The following is a 27,876-nucleotide window of genomic DNA, read 5'->3' as shown; positions in this document are numbered from 1 at the left end:
ACTATACACACTTAACACACCTCAAACTCTGAAGACGACCTTTGCTTCCTTAGTTAACAGTTACATAGTTGTTTCCACCCGTTAGACCTCTATTACTTACCTGGATCCTATAAATACTTGTTTTCTTGCCTGTCTTTCTTAGACCTCAACTCCTTGGGGCAATGTCTCTATTATGCATTTAGTGTCTTAGACAGCACCTGGAAATGTGTTTAGTTGTAAGTAACCAAACTAAGAAAGCTTTAAAGTAGGGATATATTCTTACGTCAGAGAAACCAGTTTGCTGGTATTTGTTCAGCCCCTCAGTGATACCATCTGGGACCAGATTCTTCGTCTTTGCTCTTTGCTATCCTACTTGTGGCTTTCATATTCAAGTTTGTTATAAAGTCCTCCTTTGAAGGCAGAAAACATGAGAGAAATAGTTCTAGCTGCATCTTGCCCTTTTATCAGGAAGAAGGAAGGCAGTACCTGAATCCACTGTCAGACTTCCCTTAGGTCTCATTGGCCACAAATGGCATATAGCATATAGAAGGTTTGCAAGAAACATTTGAAGAATGGCTAAATAGCCTCATGAGGGATGTACAAGCTCTTTGCTAACATCAAGAATTCCAAGATTGCTGTGATTTTTAATGTACCTCTGTCTATTTTTCGTGGTCTGTTTTTTTCCCTCCCTATCTTTTTGACAGTGTTGTTCTTTGTGTCCTTGTATCTATCCTTTGCCTGATATTTTTACACCTAGTTAAGAGCTTAAGGAGGTTTTGAGCTTTACTTGATTTCATTCTTCCATTTGCATTCATGGCAGAGTTTCAATTGCCAGAAGCTTGACTGCCTCTTATATACTATATACTTATATACTACACTGCTGCACCATATATATTACTGTATTAGATATTGCTGTATCACACAAGTATAATTGTAGAGTTAGCATTCTTTCATTTGGTAAGCATTTGCCAAACACATATTATGCAAGTCCCTATTAGGAGCTGAATAAACAAAGGATTTCTAGCTCAACTATTATTTTTATTGGCTACTTAGGAATTGCTACCATGACTAGAGTATTTAATTGGCATTTATATAGTTAATTTACTTACATCTATATAACTCTTTTCTCTAGCTCAGATAGGCCAAAGTATAAATTAATCTTAGATTTTAATGTGCATTTTGTCTTTCACATTTAAAGATGATTTTACTGTTCATGTGGGCCAGTGTGAATGTATAATTGGAAACAGTTTAGAAGATGGGAACCTTCAAAGCCTTTTGGATGAACTTTGATTTTCTCTGTGACATATTAAACAGAGCATCCTTAAGAGGCATGGGCTTGACACTAACTAACTCTGTGGGCTTCAACTTCCCTTGTTTGGGTTTTTGTTTCATTTTTTATGTATATTTATTGTTTATGTAATAAACCCTATTACTTGTATAATAAGAAAAAACAGATTAAAGAGTTCCTTATGATTTCAATGATACTGAAACTTGTTTCTGCTCTTATTTTTCAGATTCACGAAATATATTGTGTTACTGTGTTTCACTAAATTTTTGAAGGCTGTGGGACTTTTTGAATCATATGATCTCCTAAAAGTAGTTCACATTGTTCAATTCATTTTTATATTAAAACTTGGGTGAGTGTGTATGGTTCCTTTTTTCCCTAATATTTCTTATTTTTTGGAAAATCCTGTTTTAACTGAGTATCTTTAGGAAATTTTACATAGAATATTGTGTGTAATTTATTCTTCCTGACGAGTATTTGGTAAATTAAAAAAAAAAAAATAGAATACCTAAGGTTAGCTATACAGAGAGATTGGTTTAAAAAAAAAGGGGTTGTTTTACTCTAATAGCTTGCCAAAGCATAGACTTTTACCTTAGTTTGTGTTAATGAGGCTTTTGCACATTTCTAATTTAATAGAAGACAGCTGGATTTTCATGTCTGCTTTAGCATTCAATCTGTTGCAGTATCTCACATCAGCTAACCTCTGAAAAGCTCCACTGTACACTTCTGAGAGAATAAGAGTGAAAAGGGCACATAATGTCTTAGTAATTTTTATAAAAATAGCTTTGACCTCACAGACTCCCTAAAAGGGTCTCAGGGCCCTAGGGATTCCAGACCATACCCCTGATGTAGTCCAACCTTCCAGCATGCATAGAATGTCACCTGAGACCTGTCCTAGCACAAATGTCCCTTATTTTCTAAGTTAAACCATGCTGGGCTGCATTGACTACATGGTCTCTTTATACTACAGGGTCCTTATATAGTATAAATTTTACATTATTCTGCATATAATAAGAAATTCTCTCTAAATCTCTTGAGATTAATAGTGACCACCTTCTCTGTTAATTAAAATCTGTTAAAGACTCCTGGGAGTATACTTTTAGTAATTATGGAAAGTGATTCTTGACTAGGAAATTTTAAGCATCATCTGTGTGCATTTTTATATAACTTTTGGAAATGTGAAAGGTAGGGAAATAATTAGTACTTTCTTCATTTCTTTTATACTATTTCAAGATTTGTTATTACTAAATTTTGAGATTAGAATTATTTTCTTTGGTATTTCAAAGTGTGAAAATATATTGAGACTTCTTTTCTGGCTTGTGAACTAGTTCAGAAGCCAGAAAATTACAAAAGAAGAATTCCCAAAGTGTTGTTATGGGAGCCTTATTAAAATAAGTATTGTTCTCCTGTCTGATTTCTTCAGTGGTTAACATACCTTTCAAGTTCTAGTATGATTGTTTAAAGTAAGTGTCTTTGCTTAAAGCCACACCTTGTATATTGTATATATGATTGATTAATATATTAATGTTTCAATATTCACAGGGCTGCATTTTTTATGGTTTTGTTTCAAAAGCCATTTTCTTCTGGAAAAAGTATTACCAAACACCAGGTGAGTTTTTTGCACAATCCTTTTTTCCTAGCAGCTTCCCATTTAGTATGCCAGGAGACAATACTATTTCCTTGATCGGGGTTACTTAATGAATGATTTACATGCAAAGCAGAACATTTCCAGAGTTAGCCTGTCTATTCAGAATTGGGGCTTCAAGAGTGAACTATAAAGTGCTAAGATAATAGAATGTTTAAAAATGCAGAAGAGGGTAGAAAATTTTTAAAACATGCATGTGATTATTTTCTCCAATACAGGATTCTTATTCTGAAAGATTTACAAATCAGACATGGAGACATGCCCAAGCGCCTCGTAGAAATGTCATTGGGAGGCAGATAAAGCATAAAGATTAAGAATGAGGCCTTTGGAGTCAGACAATTCATGTTCTGTCTGTCCTACTTACTGAATCTTACTTTGAGCAAGTTACTTAATTTCTCTACCTTAGTTTTCGCACCTGTGAAATGGAGCTAAAAATACCTTCCTAAGAAAGCTGTGAGGAATAAATGAATCAATACATGTAAAGTTCTTAAAATAGTGCCTGGCATATAGTGAGTATGCAATACATAATAGCTGTCGTCCTCACCATCATTATCAGTATTACCTTTAGGCATCTGAGGTTCAAGATGCATACCAGAAACGTCCTGCATTCTACATAATCATCTCACATTATCACCTGTTTGGGACAGTAGTCATACCCTACTATATGGTTGCTTTATGCCACAACTCGGAAACCTGTGCCATGATTTTTTATTAGGATAATAAATTTAAGTGCCTCTGTTTTAGAGACCAAGAACATTATTTTAAAATGTGATTAATATTTTAAACTGCATCTTTTTTCTCTCTTTTCAAATAATTGAAGCACTGAATATTCCATGGAAAAGAGTGTAAAGACTAAAATATTAAGTATTCTAGCAAACTCATGAGAAACTAATTAAAAAGAAACAGAAAATTGTACTTTATAGAAAAAGATTTTGAGATCTAACAGACAAGAATATAGAATGTGGAAAACAATAGTCTTGCAAATTCAAATTTAGTCAGGGGTCTTAACATTTTCTATTTATTTCAAAATATGTAATTACTAAGCCTTTAAAATATTTGTGTTACCATTATTATTTCTTCCTATGTATATTATTTAAGATTTTCAAATATTTAGCAAAATGTGTATGACTGAAACTTTTAATATTTCGTTTCCATTTATAGTGGATCAAAATATTTAAACATGCAGTTGCTGGGTGTATCATTTCACTCTTGTGGTTTTTTGGCCTTACTCTTTGTGGACCACTAAGGTAAATAAAAATGCATATTTTGAATGTTTGTTTATATTTCTTCATTTTGATTATTAGTATTGTTCCATTATATTTTATGTCAGATACTGGTGTCGAGTTATATACAAATGCTTCTATGATTTCTGTAGCATTGGGTACAACTCAACAAATATATACAAATATGTTGAATACCTGGTTAGTTTGTGGACTTGTTATTTGGTGAATACCATTAACATATTATTCATGATCTGTCAAAGATATTTTATTAGAGTCCAAACAGTTTCAAAAAATTTTTAGCATAAATGGCTTTTTTTAATCATTCATTGGTGATCCCTTTTAGCAGCTGATTTTAGAAACTTAAGTCTGAAGTGATAAAATCAACTAATACGGAAGAGAGGAAAATCTTTAAAAACACTTTTTATTAACACAACCCTGAAAGTACTGTAGTACCCACAGAAAATTCTTGAAAGATATGGTTATAAACAGATGTCTTGGGAATAGTGTGTCAATCTGATATCAGATTAAAGATTAATTAACTCATTTTATATTCCCTAGATCTATATAATCTTTTTATGTAAATGGACCAGTTCAGGGGGAGAAATGGTTATGGGCCACTTAATTTAATAGGAATTGTAACAGGTGCAACTGCATAAGCATTCTTTTAATGTCTCCATCTTTAAAGGGTTTTCCTGATTGAGTAAATGTATAAGAAAAAGTACCTTGCCATTGATGAGAGGGGAATATGAGGACGAGAGGTAAGGGTTAAGGTGAAGGATGTTCTAAAGAATCTCACTCAGAACAGTGGCATGGACAAAGTAGAAAGTGATAGGTGGGAAATGCTTTGTGTCAAGTCCTTTCCCCTCACCCAGCCAATAGGACAGCTTCTGGGTTTGGGTCCCTTTTGGCTTGTTTACCCTGTTCCTTGTCAGATACAGAGTATGCACAATCCCAAATGGCATATCCCTGTCCACGACAGCAGCAGCCTCCTGGAGTGGAGGGAAAGCTGGCTGGAATTTCTCAGCATGGGGAGAGCTTTTCCAGTTATGCTTAAAGCTGATTGGTGGTATTGCTTGCCTTCAAATATTTTAAATTTCTTACTCAAATGACATTATGTTTTGGTCCATATATTACTAAATCACTGTCCCTGTGTGTTAGGATAAGGAAGGAAGGGGGAAATTTCTTAAATTTTTACTTGACTCCTTATTTAATCATCTATTTTCTGCCCTTAAAACCGCTGATACCACTAACTCCTCTACCAACACACTGCCCCTCACATTCTTTTACTAACACACATTCTTTGCCCCTCACATTCTTTTTCTTGATTAGAAAGACTCCTTTAGTGTTTCATGGCTTGTCTTATTTTAGGTTAGTATTATTCTGATATACTTATTTTCTTAAACTGTAATCTCCCAAATATTAATAGGACTAAAGTTATCACTGCTGTGTTCTCATTACAGATTTTTGGGTAAAGAGGAAAAATGAAAAAATTTTAATGAGTAGCTGAAAACCTGTTACTATTTAGATCCTAAAAGCTCCTTTTGGCTGGTGATAATGTTTTTATTTTTTTAATATTTCATACATATAAAAGAGTAAATATAAATAAATATGTTTAAGTAATAAAATGAACATTCATGTATACAATACCCAGCCCGCAAAATAAAGCCTTACCAGTAAGTACCTTTGAAGCCCTCCTGATGATATCCCTCCGCCCCCTATCACTGATTATAACCAGCATCTTAAGTTTTTTATTCTCTTAGTTTGCTTTATAGTTTTACCACATATGTACATATTTCTTTAATGTTTAACTTTGCAAATTTTTTGCTTTCTATAAATAGAATTTCATTGCATAATTTTCTACAGCATACTTTTTTCCATTCAATATTTTTTTTGTAAAGATTTTATTGGGGAAGGGAACAGGATTTTATTGGAGAACAGTGTGTACTTCCAGGACTGTTTTCCAAATCAAGTTGTTGTCCTTTCAGTCTTAGTTGTGGAGGGCGCAGCCCAGCTCCAGGTCCAGTTGCCGTTGCTAGTTGCAGGGGGCGCAGCCCACCACCCCTTGCCAGAGTCCAACCAGCAACCTTGTGGTTGAGAGCGACTGGCCCATCGAGTGAATCGAACCGGCAGCCTTCAGAGTTAGGAGCATGGAGCTCTAATCTCCTGAGCCACCAGGCCAGCCTCCATTCAATATTATGCTTGAGATTTGCTCATTTTAATGCATGTTATACATATATAGATCTATATATATATACATATATATAGATCTATATATATAGATAGATATAGATAGATAGATATAGATATATATAGTTCATTTTTATGGCAGTTTTTTTGAAATGTAATTCACATACTATAAAATTCACCCTTTTTGTCAGTCCATTTGGGCTGTTATAACAAAATACCATAGATTGAGTGTCCTATAAGCAACACAAGTTTATTTCTCACAGTTCTGGAGGCTGAGCAGTTCAAGATCCAGATGAGGTAGATTCAGTGTCCGGTGCAGGACTGCTTCCTGGTTCATAGATCGCTGTCTTTTTGCTGTAACCTCACATAGCAGAAGGGGCAAGGGAGCGCTCTGGTCTCTTTTATAAGGGTACTGATCCCATTCATGAGGGCACTGACCTTGTGACCTAAGCATCTCCCAAAGGCCCCACCTCCAGATACCATCACATTGGGGATTGGGTTCAACGTATGAATTGATGGTGGGAGAGGGGCAGAGGGGCAGTCACCTACACATTCAGTATATTGCACTTGTAAAGCGTACAATTCTGTATTTCTTAGGATATTCATGGAATTCCATTCATTTTTTTACTGCTGTTTAATAGCCCACTGAATGAATATCTGTACTTTATGTTATCCATTATCTTATCAGTGGGCATTTAGGCTTTTTCTAGTTTTGGGCTACTGCAAACAATGCTGATATCTTATGTTTTCTGGTACACAGATACAAGAAATCTGTATGGTATAATTCTCCAAGTAGTATTGTTGGGTATTTGTAGCTTCAACCTTTCTAAGGTATATAATGCCAAAATATTTTCCAGAGCAGTTGTATCTTTTTTTTTTTAAGATTTTATTGGGAAAGGGGAACAGGACTTTATTGGGGAACAGTGTGTACTTCCAGGCCTTTTTTCCAAGTCAGGTGTTGTCCTTTCAATCTTAGTTGTGGAGGGTGCCGTTCAGCTTCAAGTTGTCCTTTCAGTCTTAGCTGTGGAGGGCGCAGCTCAGCTCCAGGTCCAGTTGCTGTTGCTAGTTGCAGGGGGCACAGCCCACCATCCCCTGCGGGAGTCAAACCGGCAGCCCTGTGGTTGAGAGGATGCGCTCCAACCAACTGAGCCATCCGGGAGCTCAGCGGCAGCTCAGCTCAAGGTGCCCTGTTCAATTTTAGTTGCAGGGGGCGCTGCCCACCATCCCTTGCAGGAGTTGAACTGGCAACCTTGTGGTTGAGAGCCCACTGGCCTATGTGAGAATCGAACCGGCAGCCTTCGGTGTTAGGAGCATGGAGCTCTAACTGCCTGAGCCACCGGCCGGCCTCTATTTACTTTTCTTAATGTTTTATGAAATCTAGGAAATATTTATTGTCTTTTACTCTGGTTGAATTTATGCTTTTTGATAAAGATCACGTACATTTTATGAATTATGTTTTATTTTTGTAGGACTTTGCTCCTATTTGAACACAGTGATATTGTTGTCATCTCACTACTCAGTGTTTTGTTCACTAGTTCCGGAGGAGGACCAGCAAAGGTAGAATTTTCCATTATTAGCTACTTGAAAATTGAAAGTATACATGTGAAATGTTCTCCAAAACAATAAAATAGTATCTTCTACCATTCGAAAGAATGCACAGGCTTTTTCTACTAATTTTAAATTTCGCTTACAAACTTTTTGGACTTTACTTTTTATTTTGACATCATGACATATTCCTAGGAAATTGCAAAAACAGTAGAGAGGTCCTTGTGCTTTTCACTCAGTTTCAGTAGTAGCTTCTTACTTAACTCAATTATACTGTCAAAACCAGGAAATTGACATTGGTATAATCCATAGACCAGATTTCACCAATTTTAAATACACTTATGTGTGTGTATGTGTATTTATACGTGTGCAGATTCGTGTAACCACCACCACAAATCAAGAAACAGAACTGAATGATCACCACGAACATCTCCATACTGTACTCGAACCCTTCCCCGGCAAATTTTTAATCCCTATCAATTATTTTTTTAGAGTACCTAAGAATTTGTTATATTTAAAGTCTGATGAACATTTTTAATGAACACTTATGTAACATTTTGCCAACTAGGCAACCATATTCATCTTAAGTAATTTAAGTATTATCCCTTATTGGTAAATGAGTCATCAATCTGTAATTCCAAATTCTTACAACTCCAATATTTTTATTTACCAAATTAAATGTTTCCTTTGCATGGTACGTTGTTCTAATTATAGGGGAAAGGAAAAATAAAGACAAAGTATAATAGTCCCTGCTCTAAAAGGCACTTTCAGGCTAAGTAATGAAGGCCGATGAATTATATCAACTGTAATTAAAAAATAAATGTAAAAAATAAATAATAAACAAAACAATCACCAAGGGAAAATTCAGTACATTTGACTTCATAAATCTGCTAACAGAAATCACTGTTCAAACAACAAATTAACAACAACAAATTGCCACACATAAAAGCTTTACATTTCTTTAAAATATAACTCAGTTAAGAAAAATGCTTAAAAACTTCAACAGAAATGAGCAAAGGACATGGCAAGACAAGTCACAAAAGAAATATAAATGACTTTAAAACTTTAAAAAAATAAATTTTGCTACACCAATAATCAGAAATGAGAGTATAGATTTTGCATAGCCTCTCATTAGTGTCTATAATGAATCTCGGCGTCTGTCCAGGACTCAGTGATTTTTTTCGTAGTTAATGACTGAAGCACTACAAAATTCTCAGTTGTTCTCTTTGTTAACAAAAGATTAGATTCATTCTTCATGTATGAGTGTTGTTGATGTTGCTGATTCAATGAAAATTATGAAATTTTAAATTATGTGGTTTATGTATACTGACTTTTACCAAACGATCTACCATACTCATTTATCAAGTGTAGTGGTGATCACGTAATAAATAGAATAGGATCCTCACTTTTCATTTTAAATTTTTATTTAATGGAAGTATCTGGTATTATACCTGTAAATTTGTAAATATAGAATATACGACTATAATAATGCTATTTAGATTGCTTCTATACCCCAAATTCTGAAATATTAGCATAAAATAGGCTAGGATGTCCTTTCTATAATTTTCTTTTGTCAGAATCCTTCCTCTAGAATGAGAACATAAAAAGTTTATCGGTTTTTAATTGCCTTACACTTTTGCTAGATATAAAAATGACTTTGCTAATTCTCCTAATGTGCCTTTTTGGTTCTTTTTCCCTAGTAACTAGGATATTGATATAATTGTAAATTAACTGTCTATCACCTATATGTTGTAAAATAAAATAAGTCCTTACTAATTATTCTTTAACTACTTGGGCTTTTCAACCAAAAGCAAAGTAATATTTTAAAAGATTAGTTCTGTAAACATTAGCAGTTTGTGCATGGTAACATAGCTAGTAGCCATATTAGCAAGTAGACAGTTGAAGTTGTCATTATTATGTGTCTTAAATGCCCTTAAAATATCCTGCAGAATTTGTTGGAGCTCTTTACTTTTATCTTACTGTTAATACTGTATATTGTCTAGTATAAGAGCTCTAATGTCAGATGTTATTTTACTTGAAATATTTATTTGAAAAAAAGTTTTTCTGTAGCATTTGTAGTCATAATCTTAAAAATCAACTCTTGAAAATCCATCCTTAGGTGTTTCTCTTCATTTTCAGACAAGGGGGGCTGCTTTTTTCATTATTGCTGTGATCTGCTTACTGCTTTTCGACAATGATGATCTCATGGCTAAAATGGCTGAACACCGTATCCTTTTGCAATAGATCAGAGTTGTTTAGTCTTGTATTATAGAAAAATAGAAGACTGGCAGTTTGGGAAATTAAGTGACTGAATTAAACTATCAGAAATTTAGGGACAGGGAAAGTATTTTAGATTGTCCTCATTCCAAAAAAAAAAAAAAAAAAATTATTTGCCACTCAACAGAATCAGTTGGCTCCCTTTAAATGTTCATTTTTTTGTACACCAGTTTAAATGTTCATTTTTTTGTCAATGGCAATTATTAAATATAAACTTTTGTGAGATCAAATGAAAAACATTTGTTTTTTGTCAATGGCAATTATTAAATATAAACTTTTGTGAGATCAAATGAAAAACATTTGGCATCTTCTTGCCTGAAAAAAGAAGTTCAAATTCCTTCATTTAGTATTCACTCTCTTGCTCTAAATTATTATTTCCAACTCAGCCCTACTTTTCTCTTAATAAACCCAACTTACCATTCAAATATGTCTACTCATTTATACACCTTTGCTCACTCCATTTAGCAGAACTTAGAACACCAGGTTTAATTCTTCTGGTTACTATACTCACTGCCATAAAACTTCTTCGCTAACTAAAATCAATTTACTTTGTTACAATGAAAGGGTACCATGACTTTGCAAGACTCCAGGTTTCTTGTGATATAATAATAGTTTCCTCCCCCTACCACCAGCACCCTCATTTGTTTTCTGCTTGCTTTGCTGAGGGTTGTGTGGTCTATGACTTAGAAACAGATTTAGGACTGATTTTACATGTCGTTCTAAAAGAGCAGCCTTAACTCCATTGGATAGGAATGATCCAAGGAGGGTCGTTGCTCTTTTCCCTTTGTTCTACTTATGTATGCATATGTCTTTTGGAGATTTAAGTACTAAAATTTAACAACTATATCTTAAGCACGATAATTGTTTTTGAGACAACAAAAGGAATATATTCATTCAGTTTATTAATCATGTACCAAAATTAAACTTTAAATTATTTTGTTTTAATAAAGAAACAAAAACTCATAGACATAGACAATAGTTTAGTGGTTACCAGAGGGGGGAGGGGGGATGGTAGATGAAGGTAAACGGGGTCAAATATATGATGATGAAAGGAGAAGAGACTGGGTGGTGAACACACAATGTGATATATAGATGATGTAATACAGAAGTGTACACCTGAAACCTATGTAACTTTACTAACCATTGTCACCCCAATAAACTTTAATTTAAAAAAATTATTTCATTTTTAAGGGAAACTTTATTGAGGGTAATCAGGTTTGAAGCCCCATTCTAATCTATTGTCAACCTAAAATAATGTAGCTAAAATTTTGGGAGGACTTCAGGGTTCGACGAGTTAATATTTGGAGTTTTTTCCTTTACTCCAATTCACTTAGCTGAAGGACATCATGACAGTGCTCTAACTCACATGCTTTACACAGCCATTGCCTTCTTAGGTGTGGCAGATCACAAGGTATGTTGTTTTCTTTGTTGCTAATGTGGTCAAAAGATTCTGATAAGTTACAGAAACTAAACTTTAAAGGTGTGTTTAGCTGTTGGTCCCCACACGGCTGGGGTCGCCATTGCAGAGCTGCAGCAGCTCTGGGTGCAGGAGGCAGTGGACTCCATGGTGAAGAGTCTAGAGAGAGAGAACATCTGGAAGATGCAGGTCGGCCTCCCATTCCGGTGTAGCGCCAGCTGCTGTGAGGACAGCCAGGCGACCGTGCAGCAGGTGCACCAGTGCATTGAGCGCTGCCACGCACCTCTGGCTCATGCCCTGGCCCTGGTGGCCAGCGAGGTGGAGAAGTTCAGGACCGCCTGGCCCGGTATACCAGGCATTGCAACAACACAGCCAAAGATTCAACAGATGCCGGGAGTTAAGAGCTTCAAGTGAAGCAGCAGTTGCAGAGTTGTAACCAAGTGTGTGGATGACCACAAGCCTCATTCCAACCGTGACCAGGAAGATGAAGGAGTCCTTCTCATCCACTCAGAAATAGAAGTGTTTGCCATTGGCCATCAGGGCCAAGGGCAGGATCTATTTAAAAAGAGGAATGAGAATTGGTCTTTTAAGCAAAGTTTATGAGTGAAGAGATTAAGGATGGCAGCAAGTTTAAGGCATATGTCACTTGCCTCTGGACACTGGTTCCTTTATATTTTAATCCTAGAAAAATGAAATGGAAAAACTGGTGCTAAAATTTGGGTCAGAGAGTTTTTGAGAGTCTAAATTTTTTGTGGCAAGTGCTTAGCCTGGCAGTAGGCATCTACCTGGTACCAACCCAGAGCCTCAGGTACCTATAGGGTGCAGGTTCCTCTAACCTGCCACTGATCTGCTGAATTGTGAGGAGAGCTGCTTCTGCTGCCAACCTCCTGTTTACCAGAAGCATTTTCCATAAGTTGTGAAACAAAGTCCATGAGGCCACTAGGGAAAGAAAGGTTTCTGGATCTTTCATTTTGCTTGGTTTTGTCTTACATAAAAGGGCATGAAGTTTATTTAAGATGTGGAGTTGGGAGAGGTAGTTTAGATAAGAACTTTGAAAGGTTCCTTTGGATATCCATTTCTTGCCATCATATGTGGATGTGCATTTCTTTTTTTTTTTTTAATTAATTTATTTATTTATTAGTTTCAGGTGTACAAAACAAGGTAATACTTAGACGTTCATCATTTATATCCCTCATACTGTGAACCCCCCTCCCCCCATCCACTATCCCTCCGACCTCACACTGAACCATCACATTATATATATAAAATTATAGTTGGCATTCATTAATGTTTAGCTTCTGGTGTACAATGCCGTGATCAGGTATCCACAGTATCCCTGAGGTGGTCTCCCAAATAGGACGCATGTCCATCGGATACCCAACAAAATCTTTACAACATTATTGAATACCTTCCCCAAATTAATTTTCAAAAAAACCCTGAGGCCATCTTGTGGTTACCAGCTGCTTCCAAATCCCTTCACCTTTCCCCTTATCCCCAACCCCCCCACACACACCCATCTAACAACTCTCGGTTTTTTCTTTGTGTCCCCAAAACTGTTTCTGCTTAGTTCATTCACATAGTCTTTTCTTTAGATTCCATATATAAGTGAGATCATATGGTACTTGCCTTTCTCTTTCTGACTTATTTCACTTAACATAATGTTCTCTAGATCCATCCATGTTGCTGCAAATGATAAGATTTCTTTCTTCTTTATGGCTGCATAATACTCCATTGTATAAATGTACCACAGCTTCTTAATCCAGTCATCTACCGATGGGCATTTTGGTTGTTTCCATATCTTGGCTATTGTGTAAAGTGCTGCAATAAACATAGGAGTGCATACAGATTTTTGAATTGGAGTTTTGGATTTCTCCAGGTAGATGCCTAGGAGTGGAATTACTGGATCATAGGGTAGTTCCATTTTCAGATTCCTGAGATACCTCCATACTGTTTTCCATAGTGGCTGCACTAATCTGCAATCCCACCAACAGTTGGATGTGCATTTCTTAAAATTCTCACACATTACATCTTTCAGCCCAGAGTTCTCCAAAAACACTGGGTATGGGAAGCAGGCCTTCCTTCTCCCTGGCTGCCATGATGGACCCTGAGGCTGTCTGCAGCAGAGTGACAGGACAGTCTTGCAGTGACATTCTCTTGAAGGGAAAGAGGATTTTGATTGTGCTATATACCAGTACCCAGGAATGAACAGTGAAAGGAACTGTTGGCTGCTTAATAGAGTTAGGAAGTACCAGATTTGGAAAAACCTAGTTTTCAGGAATGAAACCTATATCCAGTGTTTACTTAGCCCCCTGAAATAATATAGCCCTACCGAGACAATCCCTTGGCAACAAGAAGGTCAAAAACGAAAAAGTAAGGCTACTCAGGGTGAGCTGTGGCTCACTTAGAGCAAAAGAGGGGCACCCCCCATTACCAAATGCCACTTTTGCCTCGGGCCTTTGCAGTGTTCCTGCTCCAGTTCTGGTACCTTACTGTTTTGATAAGGACTTTGTCTTTTTACCAGCTTATTACTTGAAATGATTATATAGCCTGTATGCTGTTTCAGGACTGGGATATATTTTCCTAGTGGTCTGGTTTTTAAAAATAAATAAGGTTTAACTTTTTGCCTCCAAAAAAAATTTTTTTAATGTGTTTAAAATAAATTATCGGTAATTTGTAATACTGCCGCCATTTAGGTAGTTCAGGAACTTGGGATATGGAAAAACATACTAGTTCAATTTTTTCTAATATTATGTATTTAAGGATTGAATATTGGACTGTGTGTATTTCTAATGAGATTTATATAATTTTACTCATAGGGTGGAGTATTATTGCTAGTACTGGCTTTGTGTTGCAAAGTCGGTTTTCATACAGCTTCCAGAAAGCTCTCTATAGATGTTGGTGGAGCCAAACGTCTTCAAGCTTTATCACATCTTGTTTCTGTGCTTCTTTTGTGCCCATGGGTCATTGTTCTTTCTGTGACAACTGAGGTAAGATGAGGAATTTATTGGTAATAAGTAAAATGAATTGCTGTTACTTATAAATTTTAGTTCAGTACATTGTATTTTAATTTGAGGTTGCAAGTGGCTTAAATAATCTTTGCTTTCTCTTTGTGGTTTTTGAAAATTTTTTGGATTTAATTTTATTGTTTATGGAAAAATCAAATTAAGTACTCTTACATTTCCCATGCCTATGGCTCAAAGGAATCAGTTGAAACAATTTAATACCTAGCATGTGTTAGACACAGGGTTTGTGGGTCTTCTCGTATTTATAAAATTATTAAACAATAATGCTTTTGTTTTTAATACTTTGGGGGATATTGGAGAAATGTGCCAGTATCTTATAGCTCTTGTATTTTGGCATTTTATAAATTATATTAAATCATGAGAATATTTGTTTATACGTAAAAGGATTAACTAAAATATCTTAAAAGATTTGAACTTTATACCCATATAGTATTGACAAATTTTTTTTTTAATTTCTAGAGTAAAGTCGAGTCTTGGTTTTCTCTCATAATGCCTTTCACAACGGTTATCTTTTTTGTCATGATCCTGGATTTTTATGTCGATTCCATTTGTTCAGTCAAAATAGAAGTTTCCAAATGTGCCCGCTATGGATCCTTCCCTATTTTTATTAGTGCTCTACTTTTTGGAAATTTTTGGACGCATCCAATAACAGACCAGCTTCGAGCTATGAACAAAGCAGCTCACCAGGAGAGCACTGAACATGTTCTGTCTGGAGGAGTGGTAGTGAGCGCTATATTCTTCATTCTGTGTAAGTGTTTTTCTCCTTAGCAAATTTCTTACGAATGTACACATCACTTACTTAATTTGGGAATTTGTTCAGTGTTTGCATTTAGTGCTGACAGATACTGTGTTGGTTTTTGGTAGCTTAAATTTTTAAACTTTTGTAATATTCTTTTATTCTCTCTTTTTAGCTGCTAACATCTTATCATCTCCTTCTAAGAGAGGTCAGAAAGGTACCCTCATTGGGTATTCTCCTGAAGGAACACCTCTTTATAACGTCATGGGTGATGCTTTTCAACATAGTTCCCACTCGATCCCTAGATTTATTAAGGAATCGCTAAAACAAATTCTTGAGGAGAATGACTCTAGGCAGATCTTTTACTTCTTGTGTTTGAATATGGTAAGAGTTTTGAATATTAGTGGCATATCTTAAAAGCTTAATCTTTTAATTCTGACAATTCTGGTATAATTTTAGTAATTCCCAAATTTCTGATAGAGATGGGCTAACATTACATTTTCTCTAAGTAGTAGAAAGATTACAGGATCATTTTTAGACTACTTACGTAAACAATTTTTGAGACATTTTAGAAACATTGGTTTAGTGTGCTAAACGTCGGTTTCAAAACAGTAAATATAGTAGCTTCTGAAGATTTTATCTGCTTCTTGTAGGATCTCACTACAGACCAAATTGCTAACATTTTATAGCTAAGTTTATTGAGTTTTACAGACATATAAATGAAACTATCTCCTTTTAAATAATTTGAGATGGACATATCTGATTTAGCCTAGTTTCTTACAATTATTATGAAATGAGGTTTTAGTAGAAGTACCAGTTAACTAAAGAGGTGGTTATATCTTCAAGTAAGGATTGGGTATAATTAAGGGTTAAAGTCCTCATGATTAAATTCTGATAAATCTCTCTTGAAACAATATTACCCAACATACTCCTCCCCTATTTTTTTTAAATGTATTTTAGCTTTTTACCTTTGTGGAATTATTCTATGGCGTGCTGACCAATAGTCTGGGTCTGATCTCAGATGGATTTCACATGCTCTTTGACTGCTCTGCTTTGGTAATGGGACTTTTTGCGGCCCTAATGAGTAGATGGAAAGCAACTCGGATCTTCTCCTATGGGTAGGTACACTGACTATCAAGGTGGTACAGCACAGTGAAAAATCTTAAGTACAAATTCCATCTTAGGGAATAAAATTTTATTATTCTTAATACAAATAATTTTTTATACCTTCATTTTTCTTTACTTCGAAGTAGGTAAGAGGAAATGAACCAAGCATTTGATAAATACTGATTGGCACTAAGCTCAAGATTTGTACTCCCTGACAAATTCTTCTTATAGGGAGAGCAAAAAGCAGTTAAATAGGGAGCTCTTTGTTCAGTGTGTGTCTTTGAGGCAATGGAATATGCATGGTCGTTCACATCTTTGCTATTCAAAATTTGAAGGGGCTGTGCATGAAATACCCTTTCATTAAGTGAATAATTCAGTTCAACAAATATTAGAATCCCTGATTTGTACCTACTCCAAATAGATGAATAAATTCAACTCTTGTTTTCAACTGTTTATATTTTTAAAGATCATTAAGCCATAAATACAAATGATTTTGGTACAAAGCTGAATCTTTGTGCTGTGACAGATACAGAGCACATCAGGGCTTAAAGAAGAAATAATTTATTGCTAAGAAATTAGGAAAGGCTTTGTATAAGAAGGAACATTTATGTGTTGATAAATATATAAAATTTTAACAGATATATGTCCAGAAAGTACCTTCCAACATATTAGTATGATATTTAAAATCTTGGTAATTTTCTAATCTTACTAATTTATATTGTTGAAAAATTGGACTTGTTTCCTCATTTGTAAAGTAATAATAATGTTTGTACTTTTAAAATGTTTGTCCTTTCCCTTTTCTAAAAATATATTCTACGTTTTTAGGTATGGCCGAATAGAAATTCTCTCTGGGTTTATTAATGGACTTTTTCTAATGGTAATAGCTTTTTTTGTGTTTATGGAGTCAGTGGCTAGATTAATTGATCCTCCGGAATTAGACACACACATGTTAACAGTAAGTCTTCTTATTTTTCTATTTGAATTTCTGCTCATATTCATACAGTTTTTTCATGCTAAAGTTTAAATGTCTGTAGTTACTGATCTACAAAGGTGTTTTTTATTTAAATAAAAATAGCTTCCTATCTTAAAATTTCTTCTGCTCTTAGAAGTTAATTTTCTCTAATATTTTAGACTTCAAAATATTAGATGATATTCTAATACATACAGATTTATTTCTGACTTATTAAATGTTTTTGTTTGAAGATGTTTTTAAATAACTGAAGAAATTTGTTATAGAATCAGAAAAATAATTTTTAAGACTTCACCCATAGATTACTGCTGTAGCAACCTTTAATGTTCTACCTGTATCTACCAACCTTTGCATGTGCTGTTTCTTGTAGTGGGCCTGCTCTTCCCTTACTTCTGACCTTCAGCCCTCCTCAAGACATTGCTTATGTTTCCTCTGGTGGCATACTTTTCCCTTACTCCCTCTTCAAAGTTTGTCAGATTTCCCTTTTTCAATATTCCATTTATCTTGTGCATCCTTTCTTTAGCAACACTGAGTTGTTTGTCATTCCTCCACAATTAAGGTGTAAGTGAAGTGTCTTTAGGACCTGAATTGTGTATCACTAATTCTTAAATTCTAGCACCGGACTTTAGGAACGCAGCAGTTAATTGTTGAATGACTAAAAGCAGTTATGAGTCCTACTGGTGGTAGTATTTATTAGTAAAATGTTTTTGGATTATAGTTTGGAAATAGCTTTTGAATTTTAAATGCTCATATCCTTTGGCCTTTAATATTTTTTACAGAAATATTCACACAGGTGTGTAGAAGTGCATGATTCATTGTGCCATTGTATGTAATGGTGGGGGGAAAAAATGTCCACCAGTGAAAGGACTATTTAAATAAATTTTTGACTCATAGAATACTATGCAGCTATTAAGAATAATAAAATATATCTGTACACTGGTATGAAAAATATTTACAAGATGTACTAAGTGAAAAAAATTACAATGCAGTATTTTAATATGATTCTATTGGTTTTTAAAAGATACGTATGTATGTATATTAGTATGTGCATAGAAAATACATCATTCTCTGAAGAGTGACTAACTGTTGGGGGTAGAATTGTAGGGGACTTTCATTTTCTACACATTTTTTTTGTGATGAAATATATAAAGATGAAGTATTTCTTAGTACAGGAGAAGTATTTATGAGTTGATGGGGTCTCTGTAAGCAGTATTTGGTTTCATTCAAAATTTATTAACCATGTTCATTATAAAGCTAAGTGAAATTTCTAAATCTGACAAATGATCTGAGTCACAGGGAGAAAAATAAGCTCTGTACATTTTACTAAAGTAAATCCCTTCTTTTACCACTATTGAAAATTAATAAAAATTACCTGTCCCCTTTATTTTTATATGTTCTTTTTATAAAACAAAGGGATTTCGCTAAAGGAGAAATTGTAGACAAAAGTAAAATAACACCTTGAGCTACTATTCAAAATCATTTTATAAGAGAGGATAATCAAGGGTATTAGGTTGGTGCAAAAGTACTTGCGATTTTTTGCAATTTGTAACCTTTTAAGCCGCAGTTATTTTGTACCAACCTAATAACTTCGTTTATCCTTTGGGATGTTATTGTGGCACCATTAAATCAAGAAAATTCCATTCACTTTGTTAAAAAAAAAAAAAACTGAGAGATTACTATTATATGTTTGCTTTTCCATTGTACCTTTTTTACTTTGTGCAATTTTACTATAAGACACAGTAAGACTATATTTATTTGGAATCCACTAGTAAGTGAATTATAATTATTACAACTACTGAAATTTACCTAGTAATATAACCAAGATTTCAGGTGTAGTGTATACTTGGAATAGTAAGTAGTACTTTCAAACTCTTTAAATAAACAAAAAAAAACTTTAGCATTATTTATTTATTCATCAGCCATGAAACAAGTATATATTATTCTTAATAACTTAAAGCAACTCCAAATCCCTTTATTTGTCAGCACTGTGATATTTTTAAAAATATTATAAAATGCGTATTTTTTAAATTTTGGATTAATGAGCTTAATGAGGTTTTACTATGAATAGTTTCAAAACTGTAAACAGAAAAACTTATATAGCTATATACTAATTTTTAAATGACAAATTTATTTTTTAAATTACAAATTTAAAGATTTTCTTTTCTCCCTCTTGCTAGCCAGTCTCAGTTGGAGGGCTGATAGTAAACCTTATTGGTATCTGTGCCTTTAGCCACGCCCATAACCATAGCCATGGAGCTTCTCAAGGAAGCTGTCACTCATCTGATCACAGCCATTCACACCATCTGCATGGACACAGTGACCATGGGCACGGTCACAGCCATGGATCTGGAGGCGGAGGCATGAATGCTAACATGAGGGGTGAGTCCTTGCCAAAAATATTGGCCTACCTTTCAACAGTGTTGTGAATTGACATTCTTTTTTGTATTAAATATTGGGTATAATTTTATTTTTGAAAAACAATCTGTGGCTAAGAAAAGGTCTGAAGTCTGCTGTAAAAAATGCTCACATTTTTTCATAAATGTCAGTTTTTTAGAGTCCCTTTCATAGCGACAATAAATATTATTTGCCAGGGAACACTAAGTGTGCCATTATGAACTTTCACTACAAAAGAACCAGGAAACTTTGCTGTTAAAAAAAAAAAAAGAGGGTACTATTTATCACTTATTAAATTTTTTATTCTGATTGTTTAATATAAATAATTTGGGTAATGTTAAAACTTGGCTCATTTATGATTTCTAAGATTTCAAAGAAGCCTTCCCAGACAAACTGCACCATCGTAAAACTCACTACATGGCAGTGGTATAGTTGCCCACATCCTTACCTTTTTACCACTATGCTGTGAATTCCTTGAGGATAGTGACCATGTCTTAGTCATTTTTGAAATACCAGTCCTTAACAGAATGCCAGGTTCATAGTAGGTAACCAGTAATATTTGTAGAATGGACAAAAGAACTAAATTAGATGTGCTTTAATTTTTAATGTTTTTATGTATTTTACTTGTAGGTGTATTTCTGCATGTTTTGGCAGACACACTTGGCAGTATTGGTGTGATCGTATCCACAATTCTTATAGAACAGTTTGGATGGTTCATTGCTGATCCCCTCTGTTCTCTTTTTATTGCTATATTAATATTTCTCAGTGTTATTCCACTGATTAAAGATGCTTGTCAGGTTTTACTTCTGAGACTACCACCAGAATATGAAAAAGAACTACATCTTGCTTTAGAAAAGGTACTGTGTCTAATTTCTTCACTTTTTTTTCTTTTAAAATACCATTTGAAATTAAGTTGACCTAACAAGAAATGTGCACAAATGTGAATGAAGAAAATACAGTTTTACTTAAAGGACATAAAATAGGGACTGAATAAATGGAGAGATATTTCCTTGGATAGGAAACTGTATTGTGAAAATACTGATTTTCTTTCATTTAAATCTCAATGTAATTGCCTCTTGTTTGGATTTTATTTTTCTGTTTGTTTTTGTTTTGGAAGCGGGTATATAATCCAGTATTATTTGGAAGCTTATTTGGAAGAGTTAATGCTTGAGAATAAATAAAATATACATAAATTTACAGAGTTAGCTAATTAATAGAATCCTATCTTGTGATTGTAAAGTTACAGAATTAGCTAACAAAACTAGCAGTTTTGTTCTTGCATAAGAATAAACACGTAAATTAATTCTGATTTAAAAAATCAGAAATAGACCTAGGAACTTATGAAATTCAGTATATACCAAAGATGACATTTCAGATGACTGGGGAAGAAAGGATTGACCTAATTAACATTTCCACTTGGTGGAAAAGAAAAGCTATATCTCTATACCACACTATATAAAACTATATTTCCAGTGGAATAAATACATAAATGACAAAAAATTATAAAACTGCTAAAATAAAATAGAATACTTTTATAGTCACGGAGGTAGGGAAGGCCTTCTTATGCTTGAAGTGAAACCAGAAACCAAAAAGGGCGGGGGAAAAACTACAGATTGGACCAATTTAAAATTGTCCATTGGCAAAGATTCCGTAGCAAATATGAAATACAAAAGTCAGACCAGGAGAAAATATTTGCAGTACATATAAACAAGCAAAGCCTTACTATTTATAATCCTTTAAATCAAGAAAAAGACAGTCTTGGGCCAGCCCAGTGGCTCAGGCGGTTAGAGCTCCGTGCTCCTAACTCCAAAGGCTGCCGGTTCAATTTCCACATGGGCCAGTGGGCTCTCAACCACAAGGTTGCCAGTTCAATCCCTCAACTCCCACAAGGGATGGTGGGCTGTGCCCCCTGCAACTAGCAATAGCAACTGGACCTGGAGCTGAGCTGCGCCCTCCACAACTAAGACTGAAATGACAACAACTTGAAGCTGAACGGCACCCTCCACAACTAAGATTGAAGGGACAACAACTTGACTTGGGGGAAAAAAAAAAAAGAAAATTACAGTCTTGTAGAAAAATGGACTGAGAATATAAATGGGCAATTCATAGAAGAAACAAGTACAAAATAGAATGTATTTCAACTTGTGGTCTGCCATGTCATATTAAAGCAGTTAGGATCTGCTAACGAAAAATTAGCATCTTGAATATTTAAGGTATAGTCTTAACCCACTGTTTTCATAAATAAAATTAGTATAGTTTTCTCACCTACTCATCATTAGTGACTGCTAAATCCTACTAAAAAGTTTATTTCAAAATATGTCTATTACAGAAAACATCAAAATACAGAAAAGTACAAAAAAGGATGGGGAATCACATACAATTCTACCACCTGGAAAGAAACACTTTTAAAAGTTGTTTTTCTATATAAAAATATTTTGAAAATGAAAATGGCAAATAAAAATCTGTTTTGTGCCACTTTTTAAATTTTCCCTCATTATGTCATGTGATAAATATTCTAATACATTTGTAATGACAGTGTAGTGATACATTTTATGGGTAGTTTATTATTTAACCGGCCCGTAATTTGAACAGGGAGGATATGTTTTAAATGTGTTAATCGCTATATAACAAACAATATGCAAATGTGTATATAAAGGAAACCATGTAGTTCTTTAAACGTATCCACTGTTTAGAATACACAAAGTACATCTTATATAGGTGAAAACTGGTGTGCACCTGTTCAGTATATAGACACCTGTAGCCCATTCACTTCCTATTCAGAGCTGCCTTCCTTGGCATCACTCCTAGGTCAGAATACTTTAGACACCTTTTTTCTTTGGTTCATTGGTCCTCTCCTCTACTTTTCTCACTTCTGGGCTCTCCTTATTATCACTTTTTAAATAATTAGTTTAATAGTGGTTGCTGGACCAAAAAGATTGCTTGTGTTAAGTAAACTATAGCCTTTACTTAAGTCCATTTATATCACCTCTCCTTTTATTTGACAGATACAGAAAATTGAAGGATTAATATCATATCGAGACCCTCATTTTTGGCGTCATTCTGCCAGTATTGTGGCAGGAACAATTCATATACAGGTGACATCTGATGTGCTGGAACAAAGAATAGTACAGCAGGTAATAATCTTTTGTTTTTAAAGTAATTTCAGTTGAGGTAATTCATGCATAAAATTACACACATTATAAAAGTTATACAGCTCAATTGTAATTTAACTGCTTGAAAATATCAGTCAGCTAAGGATATATAACTTATTTTTTACATCTAGATTTGTTTTATATCCAGAAGTGGTTAAAATAAAAATCAAGTTTTAGTATTTAGAGGATAAACTTAAGTTAATGTAAAAAAAAATTCATTTATGATCCACCTTCATTCACAATAGAGTATCAAGAAATGTTATTATAAATGTAGCCCTAAATTAATAATATTCAAGTTGGCAGGGTGTATGCTATGGTTGGAGATAAGGATCAAAACAGTTCCTGTATCCCTAGTCTAGATATACATAATTGGAAACAATAGCTGTTTTCCTTTAATACTTTGAATATGAGATCAGAATTTACCGGCCTTCTAAAATATCCTGTCTAACGTTTGCCAAATAAATAATACACATTATTTTGAGGATTTATCTTTGACTCTCTAGCTATAAAAATGTGATACTAATTATTTAAGACATGTGCATTAAATACATAATCTAAATGCTTTAAAATATATGGATTTTTATAACAGGTTACAGGAATACTTAAAGATGCTGGAGTAAACAATTTAACAATTCAAGTCGAAAAAGAGGCATACTTTCAACATATGTCTGGCCTGAGTACTGGATTTAATGATGTCCTGGCTATGACAAAACAAATGGAGTCTATGAAATACTACAGAGATGGTACTTACATCATGTGAGATAACTCGGGAATTACCCCTGGTGTGTGAACAATGAAGATTAAAATGACTCAGTATGTATAATATTGCCAGAAGGAAGAAAATTGCACATAATTGTATAGAAACATTTGCCATATTTGAAAAAAAGTTTAAAGCTTCCTACTGTTGGATCAAAGAATCTTAAAGGAAATTTAAATACAGAATGAAGCATTAATTGTTCAAGTAAAATAATTATTTGAATTATGTGTATAACGAGGATCTTAAAATTTTAATGAACATGACATATCACATCACCTTTGATAATGAACATGATGGAATTGACTGAAGACCAAAATTACTTCTGTGTTTACTTTCTGTCAGAAAGCATCTCCATTGTAAATAATGTATTTACGTGTTTATTACAAAGACCCAAATGAAAAATTTTTAGTCAATTTTTTGCATAGCCCTAGGATAAAATAGGAATAAAAGTTCTATATTTATGGATTTTCTGTATATAAAACTGGTTTATAATTATAACTTAAATCCATTAAGTAAAATCTGTACTGCCACTTGAAATGTAAACTAAATTATTTGGGAACAACTTCAACCACTGATATGAGATGAGCAGTGAGAATAGGGAAGTATAACATTACAATTTTTGATGTATTACAAAAACCAACCACTCTGTAAAATAAATTTTTTACTTTTGATAATATTTGCAAATGAATTACTTTATTAGGGTACAGAACTTTTACTAAGTTGTGTCCATGTTATGCATTCACTTGTCTTCTGCCTCTAAAGTAGAATATTCCACTTCTTATTATGCATCTGGCATTCCTAGTTGCCTATCAGGCTGGTATCCAAGCAATGCTAGGCTTTTCATCTTTTCATTTAGCTCCATATGTTGTGGAACAGCCAGTTGAGAGAATCACAAATAATTAATTGAATTTTCTGCCTATAAATGTAATGTTTTTTTAATTTCTGGAACATCTAAGTATATAAGAAATATCAAAGCATACATAGGTAGTTATTTTGAGGTTTAGTAAGTAAATCTTACCCATAAACACTTGGGCACCATGAAATCAAAATACTTAACCTTATAACTACTTTCTATAGTAATATTTAATTTATATTTTTTAATATCCAATTTAAACTGAATGTATTGTCTCAAAAGACTGTATGATAGATATATGATAATATATGCAGTTTTATAAAAACCAAAGAATGTTGTCCAAAAGAAACTTATCTATGAGAATCTGAATATTTTCATCCTTATACTAGAAATTTTGATAAATAGGATGAATTAATTTTAGTATGGGTACTATTTTTTTATCTATACCATAATGGCAAATGTGTATTGTAAATCATATCTTTGTCTAATTTTACTATGTGACAGGTTTAGAAATTTATTATAAGTTATTTTGATATTCCTTGTCTGCTCTTTACAGAATATCTAGTCCAGAATCTTCTACACACATTAAAATTTTTTGAGTGGTGGAAAATAATTGCATATTGATTTTTCAATGCAATTTTTATACATGAAAAAATTGTTAAGTTTGGTAGGTACAATAAATACTGCACCATCATTAAAATTGTCATTTCTCTTAGAAGGCATATAAACAGCAGTAAAATTAATGTGACTGAGAAACCAAGATGAGAGCAAAGGCAGGGGCTGAACATTAAAGGGGTGTAGGTGGAAAGTAGGGAAACTCCAGTATTGAAGAGCGCACCAAGGTACTAGTTCCAGCTCATACAAACCATGACATTAGGCAAATCAGCCTCTCTGAGTATCTTTTTTATTCCCTCATACATAAAGTCAGAATAAAATATGCTCAAATTCACAGAGTTATGAGGAGCAAAAAGAATAATGTACGTGAAAATGGAAATTGAAAAGGGTTAAATAAAGTTAAAGAATTGTTATTATTTTAAACCTGACTTCGGAGGTTTTTTCTATTGAAATCAGTACCTAAGAGATTAATTAGATATTAAGTGAATAAACTTAAAATAATACCCAAAACAAGCCTATTTCTAGTTTGATCCAAGAAGCGTGGTGTTGGTTGTTTAACACACCTGTTAGTTTCTCTCCTTCCTTTTCTCTCCGACTATTGTTTTCCATTATTACCAATTTAGGAGCTCATAATTTCCACTTAGAATAAGCTTTACATATTTTACAATAGATTTATTGTTCCTTTTACATGATAATTGATCAAACTTTAAACTTTTCTAATTTCAGCACAAAAATAAAGCTATATGTAATTAGATATCTCTAACTATAAAGGATTCTGGTTTTACTTTAAATTTAGATTATGATTCTCCCCTAAAATATTAATGCAGAGATGCATGTTTACTAGTTAATGGTTACATGGTCAAAAATTTAGGGGCGGCCAGTTAGCTCAGTTGGTTAGAGCGTGTTGCTTTTAACAAGGTTGCCAGGTCGATCCCCACATGGGCCACTGTGACCTGCACCCTCCACAACTAGATTTAAACAACTACTTGATTTGGAGCTGATGGGTCCTGGAAAAACACACTTAAAATATATAAAAGTTTTTTTAAAAAATTTAAAAGAGTAAATGACAAAAAGCCTCTGACCTGTCAATCATACACAGATCTCTAAAAATTACCACACTTGTCAGTTTCCAGTCCAATATACTCTTCCAGATTTCAGAGTTTATGAATATACAAGCAAATACATGTGTGTATTATTTTGTACTTAGAAATTATTCCATAGTTGAAATATTATAAAGCATCCTCATTCTTTTTCTTAGCTGTATACTAACTGTACTGATGGATTTTTTTAGGTTGGCTCAAATCTTTTGCTATTATGGACAATGCTGACACGAATAGCCTTGTACAAACATCATTTTGCGTATGTGCAAATATGTAGAATACATTCCAACAAGTAGAATTTTGGAAGCAAAGGGTTTAGGACATTTATAAATCTAAAAAAATATTGCTAAATTGCACTCCATAGATTGTCACAGTTTAGCCTCCCAAATAGAAATTTTAAGGCAAACATTTCTTACAGCCTTAATTTGTATGCAAGTTAATTATGCAGAGATTATATATAGATGCCAAACTGAGTTCAATTATAAAACCACTAATGTTTATTTCAATTTTCGAGTGATTTTTCAAAAGGAAAGTGTTCTAGTAAATAATGTATAATAAAACTAAAACGGTAAAGTTGGATTTTTTTTAATCAAATTTTTTCTACATCTTGTTTCTTCTATCCATAGCAGTTTGACACAGATGGTCAAAGATGGTTATATGTTGTGCATATACATTGTCCTGTTACTTTTTTTTTTTTTTTACGAGTAAGAATATCACTGCATATATTTTCATACAGGTATTTTCTAAAGCTTCAACATTTTTTCTCAAAAATAAAAAACCCAAAGCTTAGAACTGGATCACGTGGCCCTTTCTCTTCTTATCTCCTCCCAGTTCAAAATGCTTGCATCTCTTAATGGCTAGCATCCTCTTGGATCTGCAGTTAGGCTCAACACATTCAAGCCTCAGCACAATCTTTCTGGTTTTAGCCTTCTTCCAGAAAATTGGCTTTGTCTGCCCACCATAGCCACTCTGCTTCCCATCATAGCTCCTCTTTCCCTGGGCATACAGGGAATCCTTGCCCTTCTTATACCAGGTCACTTTGTGAGGCTGATGCCTTCCACACTTCTTACAGAAAGTCCTTCGGGTTTTAGGCACATTTATCATCTTAACAGTAGAGATGTCCACATGGTAAAAATGGGAAACTCAGCGTGTACACGTACCCTCTTTTGTGATATTTTTATTGAGGTATACATAACATACAATAAAATATGAAGATCTTAAGTGCTCAGTGCAGTGAGGTGGTGATGATATGGAGCAACTGAAACTCAACATAGTGCTAGTGGGAGTGTGAAATGATGCAGCCACTTTGGAGAACTGTTTGGCAATTTCTTTTAAAGTTAAACATATATCCACCCTGTGACCCAGCAGTTCCACTCCCAAACGGTAATGGAAAAGTGTGTCCACAAAAGACCTGTAGAAGAATGTATGTATTCATTATAGCCAAAAACCAGAAACAACCCAAATATCCATCAGGAGAATCGATAAATTGTGGTGTATTCATAATGGAATTTCACTAAACTACTCAGCAGTTTAAAAAAATTAGTTACAAACTAATACAGGTGAATCTCAAAAACAAGTTCAGTGAACATGGCAGACACATGCTGTATGTTT

General features: G+C 34.0%; 2 protein-coding genes and 1 pseudogene across 4 annotated transcripts in view; 2 read left to right on the top strand and 1 right to left on the bottom strand.

Moving 5' to 3' along the window:
• SLC30A5 (solute carrier family 30 member 5) overlaps window positions 1-27,055 on the top strand; it is a 30,816-nt gene extending 3,761 nt beyond the window's left edge. Inside the window, exons 2-16 of one of the 2 annotated variants that reach the window (XM_081054293.1) lie at window positions 1,494-1,616; window positions 2,807-2,873; window positions 4,071-4,156; window positions 7,789-7,876; window positions 10,004-10,091; window positions 11,476-11,552; window positions 14,375-14,545; window positions 15,041-15,329; window positions 15,493-15,701; window positions 16,278-16,435; window positions 17,250-17,379; window positions 19,572-19,773; window positions 20,419-20,645; window positions 22,794-22,922; window positions 23,530-27,055. In XM_081054293.1, the coding sequence (XP_080910419.1) occupies window positions 1,494-1,616; window positions 2,807-2,873; window positions 4,071-4,156; window positions 7,789-7,876; window positions 10,004-10,091; window positions 11,476-11,552; window positions 14,375-14,545; window positions 15,041-15,329; window positions 15,493-15,701; window positions 16,278-16,435; window positions 17,250-17,379; window positions 19,572-19,773; window positions 20,419-20,645; window positions 22,794-22,922; window positions 23,530-23,700 (2,215 nt within the window). In that variant the 3' untranslated portion in view covers window positions 23,701-27,055. The remainder of the gene's footprint in view (window positions 1-1,493; window positions 1,617-2,806; window positions 2,874-4,070; window positions 4,157-7,788; window positions 7,877-10,003; window positions 10,092-11,475; window positions 11,553-14,374; window positions 14,546-15,040; window positions 15,330-15,492; window positions 15,702-16,277; window positions 16,436-17,249; window positions 17,380-19,571; window positions 19,774-20,418; window positions 20,646-22,793; window positions 22,923-23,529) is intronic. The other variant, XM_081054294.1, reaches the window with a different exon arrangement.
• On the top strand, window positions 11,578-12,182 carry LOC308500115 (protein FAM136A-like; annotated as a pseudogene). The gene has a single exon. The product of its transcript is annotated as a protein FAM136A-like (transcript).
• LOC308500116 (large ribosomal subunit protein eL42-like) lies at window positions 26,918-27,369 on the bottom strand (the record flags this gene model as incomplete). The annotated part of the gene is made up of 1 exon (XM_081054296.1): window positions 26,918-27,369. The coding sequence occupies one exon, from the start codon at window positions 27,367-27,369 to the stop codon at window positions 27,052-27,054; it is 318 nt and encodes a 105-aa protein (XP_080910422.1). The 3' UTR covers window positions 26,918-27,051.
• Window positions 27,370-27,876: the final 507 nt, after the last annotated feature.

The sequence above is a fragment of the Rhinolophus hipposideros genome (assembly GCF_964194185.1).
Source record: "Rhinolophus hipposideros genome assembly, chromosome: 7".
Taxonomy (NCBI): Eukaryota; Metazoa; Chordata; class Mammalia; order Chiroptera; family Rhinolophidae; genus Rhinolophus; species Rhinolophus hipposideros.
The sequence above is the reverse complement of the archived record's forward strand: the minus strand, read 5'-3'. Positions and strand labels throughout refer to the sequence as shown.